Consider the following 10,790-nt stretch of genomic DNA (forward strand, 5'->3'; position numbering starts at 1 on the left):
TATATAAATTATTATATATAAAAGAGAATTCGATTTTAATATATGTAAAAAAGAATTAAGAAATAGGAATTCAAAATATGACAAACATCCGAATATTCATTTTGTGAATACATTACCACAATTAAAGATATGCTTTACTTAAATAAATCTATATATCTGTACATATATGATACATAAATATTGTATATTATTTGGACAAAAAAAGGTAAAGTAAATATTATTATTGAAAGATTATTTTTGAAATTTTCTACTGTTTTATGTATCTATTTGATAAACATTTGGAAAAAGATGAAAGTTTGAAAGAATTTTTGTGAGACACTAAAGAACGTAATAAAGCATGACGTACTATATATCAGTCGAGAATTAAATTTAGAAACATATGTCTATAGGTACATATGTAATGCAGTTGCGACGTAAAGAGTGCGATCGATATCCGCATTGCATTCTACATTGTTGCATTCCGCTCAAAAGTATTTATTACGATTTGCAACGAATAAAACGTCCGATAACGTTGCACCATGTTATCAATGTCGGTGTGTAATATTAATCTCCGCATAAGCATGAAAAGTTGCATCGTAGATATCAGTCAAAATAACAGTTAACGTGACGTTTCTAAAGTCTTCCAGATGCGAATGCGCGATATCAATGTATAATACATAGGATGTTCAATAAGTACAATTCTTAACGAATTTCTTCTTAACTCGTACAGGAAAAGATTTTGGAGAAAATCATTTTACATATACAATATATGCACAGCGATTCTTTCACATATTTTTTTTTATACAAAGCATCTATAGATATTATATTATAATATTATTGAATTTAAGAAAATAAGATTTAATTGAATTTAAATAAAACCCAGCTATTTTATCAACAAAAATTTTAAGCACAAAACTGCGTCCGCCTATTTTCTTTATCTTTGAAATTATAAAAACTTAAAAATTTATTCTTCGCAAAATGTTTTTATCTTTAACAAAAAAAATTCTGCAACCATAAAGCTCTTAGTATAAATATCTCAGTAATGTGTAGTTTACATCAATAGCAATAGCAATAATGAGACTGTAAGAATATTGACCAATGACTGTCGAATGTCAGAAGAATTATCGACTGTTACTCTCTGTAATCTCTATTGTTATTGTCATTGTAAACTACACATAAAAGAAAGAAAAACTAATCGGTCGAAAAATTATTATGAAAAATATTATTAACCTCTTGAAAGATAATGCCACATATTCGTATGTTTCGTTTTACCTGACGTTTGACTATTTAGCGAAGTATATATTATACTATTGGGAGCAAATATACTTTAGAGAGTAGTAAAAATAAAAATAATAAATAGCAAATATTCCCTAGTTCTATATTCGTTTTAATATATTTTAAATAGCGATCCAAACTTCAACCACATTTAAAACATCAAATAAAATATTTTTTTTTGACCTTCGGAAATTTACTCCTCAAAAGGTTAATTAAGTAATCTATAAAAAAATCTGATCAATAATCGAGCTAAATAAAGGTTGGAAAACTTTAATTAAGATATTTGTTACATATCAGTACGTTAATTAAGTATTTTGTGTTCCCCTCCTATAAATACGTAGGTACTGATATCCAATTTAGAATAATGAGAGCTTTCTCATATTTGCCAGATGAGTGTATTTAACAGAAAGAAAAATATAGATAAATATGTTCACCACTTAGTGTGTGAAAAGTCATTGACACAAACGCAAACCTTTTGCCACGCGTAGCCTTGAAAAGACGTCTGCGAAGGAGGTAATACAATTGTTACCTCTATAATATTATCTTTTGACGGTCCTTGAAACACAAGGACGAAATAGATAAAGTAAAGAAAAGGGGATACTAAGAATTAACAAACAACATAAAGAGCAATCAGGAGACGCGGTAGTGTCTCCGACCATGTTCAAAAACTGAAAGACACTACAAATCTCTTATCCCAAGCCACCAAAGTCCATTTTTGGAGGGTACAATCGAACCCTCCAATTTTGAATCGAACGTTATATATCCTAAATAAAATTATACTCTTGTTTTAAAAATATTTAATTTATTAATTATTAAGATATTATTAAGAACGGATTTTAAAATTTATAAAAACTTTATCAAGGTGGTATCTCTCATTCACACATATCTCACTTTGATCATAATGTTTAAAAATAAATTAAGTACTGAGCTTACTTGTACAAATTATTATGAGTCTACTTGTTATCGCAGATAATTAAACAGCTGATAATTGATGCGGAATACTAAGATTCCGGCAACAATATTTCTATATCTTTAATTATATCGATATCGCGTATGCTGTTTGCTAAAAGTAAATAATAATGTAATTACAATAATAATACTTCGCAGTTCTCTTTTTTTATTTAAAATTTATCTCTTTAAAATGTTGTTATGGTATTATATGTTTTAACTTACCAACATATATATAAATGCTCATATAATATTTTACATTAATAGAGAACTTCATGATATCAATTAAATACGAATACAGCTGTATTCAACAATTAATGCATATATCAACAGTAGAGGATTTTGAGACTTATATACTTATAGATACAACCTAATTCTCTAAATACTTAGATCTTTCCGCAGAGAATCGAAAATTCGTTACTGAATATGGATATAAAATCATCCAGCGATTGATATCGCTGATGCGATATATACATCGTTTTTTATCGTTCATCGGACAGTAAAAGATAAAATTATATACAATTTTCGAGTTCTTTTTTTGTAAATGATTCTTAACGCTACTTACATCAATCTCTTGCTCTCTTGAGTTAATTATTTTCTCATTTGTGACAATAGCAAAAATATAGAAATTTCTTTTGCTATAATTACACATCACGATATAAAAGTTATTCTGTTAAAAAAGAAAAAAGAACAAAACGTCGTGAAAATAAATAATAAGAAAAATAAATCTATAAGATTTATGAGAAAGCAAAGGAAAAGAATTTTTACTAATACCTATAATGATACAATGTGTATTAATTTTTAATAAAAGAAAAGCTTTCAAGAAATATATAATTTAGAATCGTTTATTATAAATAATCAAAATTTGTAAACATATACCTTATATGATGTTTTTTTATTTATAGTGCTTGGCTGCATTAACAATCAAACATTGTTTCTTGAATCTTTTCTGTTTGGTAAAATGTTAATAAGACATAATTTTTTATAGCTTAATGAATACACTATACTGTTACGAATATATATATAGGTAATTCTATTCATTTCTGAATATTTAAAAAAAACGCGTACTTGGAAAACAAAGCATACATGAAAATTAATTACGGAATAGGCAAAATAATTTCGTAGTTAATTTTACCTATTCCGATTGTTTGAAATTGTGAGTAATTACTTGTTTAGGAACATATTTATGTAGGTTCCTTATGCATAATACATTGGAATTCTATTATCGGTGAATTTGAATCTTTTGTCTTCGATATCTATAGACTTTATTTCGAGCATTATCGTAATGTATTGTGATAAATGTGCATTATAATAATGTACACAATAATAATTTGCGTCAGATATTATCGGAAATATGTAATATACATATAAAATTTCAGCATGCTATGCATCCAAGAGGAACTGGCTCAGCTGAGTGAAATCGCGGGAAGCCCCGAACGGCTAATCACTGAACTACGTGAGGTTCAATTGCCCAATAGTAATCATCTCAATTTCGCGAGTAACTCCAACGATGCCGCGACAAAATGCGCTCCCGAATCGGAAAGCATCGATTCTCAACGATCAAGTTGGGTCGAAGGCATCCTGGGATGCATGCGCCCAGTTTGGACCATGCTATCGAAGGCTGCTATTAATGAAAAAATCAAGGGTCTTTCAAGTAAGTTGTGTAAGTTTCTCAATGTGGCTTTTTATTTATTATTTTCCCCTCCTTTTAAATTAGTTGCAGTGGATTGAAAAAAATCTTAAATATTTTGTATAAAACTTTGTATTTTTTAACGTTCAGTAGAAATTAATGGCTAAATATAATCTTTATAATCGTTGTTTTTAATGAATTTTATGATTATTTTAGAAACTATTCGAAACAATAAAAATCTATAATTTGTAAGATTAATTTTAAATTTGACTTTGTATTTAAAATAAAATTTATAAATTTTGAAAAGATTTTTGTAAATTATAAATAGTTTTTCTAAATTACATTTAGAAAAACTATTTATACGAATTACTTTTTTCAGTAGACGATTGGGAGATACCTTTCGAAGCAATCAGCGAGCTACAATGGCTCGGATCTGGAGCTCAAGGTGCAGTATTTAGTGGTAAATTAAATAAGGAAATAGTAGCTGTTAAAAAGGTAAAGGAACCGAAAGAGACTGACATACGCCATTTGCGGAAACTCAATCATCCGAATATTGTACACTTCAAGTAAGATCTATTATTTTTTCTATAATATTAAAATATAAGTCGAATTTATATAAAACAGTTACTATTAAATGCTCATCTGATGTTTACAGAGGAGTATGTACAAAACCTCCTTGCTATTGCATAATAATGGAATTTTGTCCATTTGGACCATTATATGACCTTCTAAGAGCTGGAGAACCGGTTCCTCCTGCTAGATTGGTGTCATGGTCAAAACAAATTGCTGCAGGAATGGCGTACCTTCATGCTCACAAAATTATACACAGAGATCTCAAAAGTCCAAAGTAAGTAAACAATAAAATGGAAACAATTGAAATTTTTTGAAAAAAAGTTATTAATAACACAATAATTAGGAAATAATATAGGTCCCAACGGTCTAGCAATATCTTAAGTGCTGAAATAATTCTGTATGAATTTATACATTACATGTATGTAGTCTTTCAAACCGCGCGCTGAAATTATTTTTAGTTTTGAAATACAATCCGATTAAACTACTGTAGTAGTATCACAAATTAAATTGACAAGCAATTTAATAATTTGGTGCTCAATCAGACATCTTATTAGATAGATCAGGCATCTTATTAGAAAATTAATGTGCTATAAAAAACTGTAATAAAATTATGTAGTATATTTTAATTGAATAAATGGAAAACGTAAAATCTTTTGTAAATAAAGTATATCTAAAATTCACAATAATTGCAGAATAACGAGAAAATTATCGTATATTTACAGTGTTCTAATAGGACAAGGGGAAATAGTGAAGATCAGTGATTTCGGCACGAGTAGACAGTGGAATGAGATTAGCACAAAAATGACTTTTGCTGGTACGGTGGCATGGATGGCGCCAGAGGTAATCAGGAACGAGCCATGCTCAGAAAAAGTAGACATATGGTCGTACGGCGTCGTACTATGGGAATTATTGAGCGGCGAAATACCTTACAAAGACGTGGATTCCTCCGCTGTTATGTGGGGAGTGGGCAGCAATTCTCTTCATTTACCTATTCCTACCAGTTGTCCGGAGGGATATGGGTTACTGGTTAAGCAGTGTTGGTCGGCCAAACCACGTAACAGACCTTCCTTTAAACTTATTGAGATGCATCTTGCTATCGCAGCTGTTGATGTACTTTCTACGGAGCCCGAAAATTATTTTAAGGCACAGGTAGAACTCGTTTTTCTCAACATAATGCAAATTTTCAGAAATTTAAGCCCAATTGTATGATAATATAATAAAATTCGGTACTAAATATTTATGCAAAGCGTACACACCAAAATGCCTTCTTATTTTATATTATTTAATTTATAAATAAATTATAAATATTTTTAAATATATTATTGTATTGCATTATATATTACGTAATAAATTTATTTTAATTTTATATTATTCAAAACACATTAAAAAATTCTCATTTGTTCCTTTGGTGTTATTATGTATGATAAAATTAATAACATTTAAATGTTTAAATAAACCTCAAGAAAAGCAACTTCAATGATTAATGAAATAAAATGATTAATGAAAATAATTAATTATTTTCTGTGTGCAATCGTCAAAAGATAAAGGAATTTTCTTCGTTACAGCAATCTTGGAAGAAGGAAATACAGGAACACATGCAGCACATGCCACTATTTACTAATACCGATCCGCGTTTCGAAGCTGAACTAATTCGACGAAGAAAGGATGAATTACGACACGCTCAGGATGTCAGGGAACACTATGAGCGCAAACTTGAACGCACTAACAACTTATACTTGGAACTGAACGCTATTTTACTACAATTAGAATTACGCGAGCGAGATGTGATAAAGTGAGGAAAATATCGTTATATTATAATATATAATTAGAGTCAAAGACGTTTTCTGTAATATTCATGCTATGAAATATGTTGTACATAATATATGAGAAATGTACCATATTATAGTCTCTGAATTTTTTTTTAAATACAGACGACGCAGTATCGCTTTGCATAATCGCTTTGCGCTTACAAGACAGATAGCACAAGACTGCAACCAAACTCGCACATTTGGAACATTTGGAAATAAATGTCTGGTTTGTCTCAGGAGAGAACAACAATCAACAGGATACAAGCAGTACAAGAAACGTCTTGTCCGTCCTTTATTGAAGGCCCAGGAGAGACTATATCGCAGACGGAATGGCACAGTACAATTCTCTACTTCTTCGACGCCTACTACTCCTCCTTCGCCGACGGATTCACCACAGAGCCCTGTTAAAGCTACCATGTACACGCAGCTGAATGAATCCAATCAGCCGGAAACTGTTTTAGCATCAAACAATAGCTTCAAACAACGTAAATACAGGCATCGTAGAGTCGGTTCGGGTTGTGGTGTGAGTTCCAGTCCTAGATCGAGTCCTCATCGTGAGAGAAAGGTAAAAATCAGGAGACGCAGTAGTATCTCCGGCCATGTTCAAAAAACTACTAGTTAATTAAAATAATTTAGAATAAATATAATAATTAAACAGATAACAGAGCAATTTTCCGTTTCCTCTGCTTCAAATATTCATGACACATTAAAAATTTAACGAAATTATTTGCGTCTGATTGTATCTTGCAATTATTATTAGTAGTAGGGGAGGCCGAGAGACTAAATGTGGATTTACTCGAGCGTTGTGGGGACCTATTGGATTGTGAAGATTAGATGCTAAAAAGAAAAAAAGGTTATATGATGTATGCCGTTTCAGTGGTGGGGGGAGCGTGTACAGGCTTTCAAAAAAAAACAGTGACAATGAAATACTCGAGCGTGTCAGATATTAATAGTGTAAGCGACCCATGTGTTTCTGATAACGGATAAATATTAATCTGACGGTTTACGTGGTGGGGTTAGCTGTAGGAAGAGGTCAAAAAAAGGGGAAAAAAAAATTTCCTCGAGCGCGTCAAATTTTTGAAATGTACACTTTTCTACATGTAATTAACACACCATACCTTAATCTGACGCGCTCGAGTTTTCGAACGATTGATTTTTTTTATTTACTAATCCCCTGGACCCCCGGCTCTATATAGAAGTTTAATATTTGGTGGGGGTACTTATTAGGGTGCAAGCTTTCCCCCTTTATGTTATTCTGACGCGCTCGAGTAAATCCCAAAATCCCCGCTTGGCCTCCCCTACTATAATATTTTTATTGCGTATACTTTTTTTGTATTATATCGGAAGAAGGCTTAAACTTAGAGCCGAAACATGTAATGTATGTATATTTCTGTTCTATTAAATTATTTAGTATTTATTAACTTTATTATAATTTAGTCTTCGATTGTTTATTACTTTTTTGACTTATCGCCTTTAATGTCACACAATTGTTTTTTAATATTGAGAGTTCTTTATTTTCTTAATTATTATTTATGAATTAGTTTACATTACGTTTCTTAAAATATGTTTATAATTTCTCAAATTTTTAATGTATGTTATATACAATTAGTAATATATGATTTATAATTATAGAGTGTAGAGGTACCTGCCAGATTCGTTGATAGCCACACACAAACGGACATCCTGGACATCAGTGAAACGGATCACATCTCGATAGCGAACGTAGCGCTTTCTTTAACAGAAAAATCCTCTTTAGATCTCGTCAGAAGACTTTCATTGAACAAGCAAGTGACGGAATGCTTAAACGGGAATCCAATTTTGCCGGAAACGCACTATCCAATGCAAACTAGTTCATGCTCCAGTCCTGAACATTTAAATGAAAATAACGCCAATGGAAACGAACGTTTGAAGGATTGTAGCGATGACGACAATCTTGAAACTCTCGGCAGAAAAGTCAGCGAAATTATTAATGCGAATCGTCTTATCATTGACAATGGAAATGGCGATGATGTCATAATCTCCCATAGGTATTGTATAATAATATCCGCGAATACGTTTTAATTTTATCATAAAATTTGTTAATCCCTAAGTACTATGGTATTTGTATCAACTAGTGAGATACAAGGAATATTTTACATTACTTAAGGATTAACATTGATAAATATAATTTATAATATTTATTAAATCAATTTAACTTTACACACAGTAGAAATAAAGAAGATTCAGGCAAATTATCTGGGCACTATGTAGAACAATCCGATAAAATACGAGCTTCTTCGGATAATACGGATGATCACGAAGACGATGCTTGTGAAGAAAGCTGGTCAGATGAAGAGGGAGAAGATCCAAGCTATACTTATAATTACTCCTTAAGACGAAGAAGGTATTCTATTCAATAATAAATACAATATTTTTCTACAAATATTTTCTATTTTATAACTGTATTAAAAGATTCAATATAATAATGGTTTAATTCTTACTTTTTAAAAAGTTAACGATTTTTTAACCTTTTAAATTTGAAAAAATTAATTTAAAGGTTATATCAATTAAAATTTTGTCAACCTTTTGGAAAATAAATTACAGTTTTTCTGCAAAATTTTATGGTATAAATTTTCTGGAAAAAGGAGAGTAATAATTTTCAAGGGTTTCTGATCACTCAGAGATCATTTTATTTGTATGTTTTCTTATGTATTTTTCTTCGTAGAAACCGAAAACAATCATTATAATAACGCCAGAATGAAAGAAAACTTGGTACATTGAAATAAAATGAATAAAATCCTTATTTGTATCATTATGAAATCACTGTCAATTATGCCTCAATGATTTAAAAATTAGTTCCAAATTGGATTAAATGCGAGTAATATCGCAAAACGTTAATTAGATTATATTTCGCATTAGACCATATATTACAAAAAAATTAATAATCTTATAAAAAATATGAAAACGGTAACCAATTCACATACAAGTGCGACACTTGAAGTGGTGGAAACGGTATCGAGATAATAAACGGTATAATAAGAAATATAATCTAATTAACCAATGTACCAATTTTTTTTAGTCTGGCATTAATGATTTTCGGTTTCTAGGAAGAAAAAGACATAAAAGAGCATACAAATAAAATGATCCCCGAGTGGTCGGAAAACCCTCGAAAATTTCTACCCTCCTTTTCAATTTTGCGTGTTAACAGCTCTTTAATTTTTTACGTCTAACAATGAGTAGGAATCATATTGAGAATATATTCTCTTGAATATATTATATAGTATCGCAAGAAGGCCAATCGGTCCTGGATGCAGATTACGAAGATCTAAACTAATAACACCTGGCAGAATACAGGGGGCATTAGCTTCTGATGAGGAAAATACTTCTGAATATTCGCATCCTCCGTCCAGTCAGACTTCCACCTTAGAAAGTAATCCGGATGTTCAAAGAGTTCTTCGTAATATACATCATTCCCAAAAAGTAAGTAAAGTAAAGAGAATATTTAATTAATAATAAAGTTAAATTTAATTAATATAATTTAACAATACTTATTTTTAAATATGAATAAATATTCTTCTACATATAATAAATAATTTTAAAGTTGTCACAAATAAATTACCACATACGAAAAACAATATATCAATTTTGCAGAAAATGAAATACATTTACTTACAAATATTAGTGTACATGGTAGTAAGAGAATTGAACATTTGCAGACTGGTATATTATAATATTTAAAAAAATATAAATAAATATGTCAAGCAGTTTTAAAGTAAATTTTTTTTAACATTTTTATTTTTCGTGGATGATAATCAAATTTTACAATTAATATATTTTACAATTAATATATTAAGAACGAAAATAAAAAAGCACGTATATTTCATTTGAATTTAGAGAAAAGAAATAGACGACGTTTCTGACACATCGAGTCAATCGGAAACGGATGAAGTCAGTGAAGTTACAATTGCATCTCAACCGGCGAGTGGATCTATGAAGATGGAAAGCCGAATATAGATTAGTTATTAGTATAATTTTTATATCTGATTTATGATTGGTTTATAAATTAGAGTTACTGCCTGAGTGAAATTCAGTAATCACATCATTTTTCATTCTGTAACTTATGTTGCATATTGTAGATATCTATTCATATATGTATACACACATATACACATTCATATACTGACATACATATATATATATATACATATATACTTGCATTCACATATTCATCTTCATATAAAACATGTATACATACATATATTAAGAAGTATATATAATATTATTTAGAAAACAAATGATTCAACAAGCAAATAATTCAAGACTTTATATCCTTAATTGACTATTAAATTCAAATAGTTTTCAAAAGCATTCTTAATATTTGGTCAGTTGCATATAAAAATTGCTAAAAAATCAGATTAATATTGCTCAAGTTTATTTGAATTATACACAACATTTTTTAGCACATACAACATGAGTGTAGATGTAGTGTTATTCTTGTTCAACAAATCTAGATATTGGTACGAAGGATATTATTTCCTATGCAATGATTACATTAATATTATTTGAAATCGCTACATCAGGTTTTTTTTATGCTTAAC

At 29.9% G+C, this 10,790-nt stretch overlaps 1 protein-coding gene across 6 annotated transcripts in view; it reads left to right on the plus strand.

The window, feature by feature from the left end:
• The window catches only part of wnd (Mitogen-activated protein kinase kinase kinase 13 wallenda), a 32,547-nt gene extending 22,341 nt beyond the window's left edge, over positions 1 to 10,206 (plus strand). For 2 of the 6 annotated variants that reach the window (XM_018537618.1, XM_018537608.1), the window contains exons 3-12: positions 3,582 to 3,856; positions 4,212 to 4,398; positions 4,488 to 4,679; positions 5,128 to 5,554; positions 5,971 to 6,197; positions 6,337 to 6,778; positions 7,846 to 8,240; positions 8,420 to 8,596; positions 9,474 to 9,672; positions 10,087 to 10,206. In XM_018537618.1, the coding sequence (XP_018393120.1) occupies positions 3,582 to 3,856; positions 4,212 to 4,398; positions 4,488 to 4,679; positions 5,128 to 5,554; positions 5,971 to 6,197; positions 6,337 to 6,778; positions 7,846 to 8,240; positions 8,420 to 8,596; positions 9,474 to 9,672; positions 10,087 to 10,206 (2,641 nt within the window). The remainder of the gene's footprint in view (positions 1 to 3,581; positions 3,857 to 4,211; positions 4,399 to 4,487; positions 4,680 to 5,127; positions 5,555 to 5,970; positions 6,198 to 6,336; positions 6,779 to 7,845; positions 8,241 to 8,419; positions 8,597 to 9,473; positions 9,673 to 10,086) is intronic. The other 4 variants (XM_018537636.1, XM_018537644.1, XM_018537652.1 and 1 more) reach the window with 4 other exon arrangements.
• The last annotated feature ends 584 nt before the right edge of the window (positions 10,207 to 10,790 follow it).

Source organism: Cyphomyrmex costatus, unplaced genomic scaffold, assembly GCF_001594065.2.
Source record: "Cyphomyrmex costatus isolate MS0001 unplaced genomic scaffold, Ccosl1.0 scaffold100, whole genome shotgun sequence".
Lineage (NCBI taxonomy): Eukaryota > Metazoa > Arthropoda > Insecta > Hymenoptera > Formicidae > Cyphomyrmex > Cyphomyrmex costatus.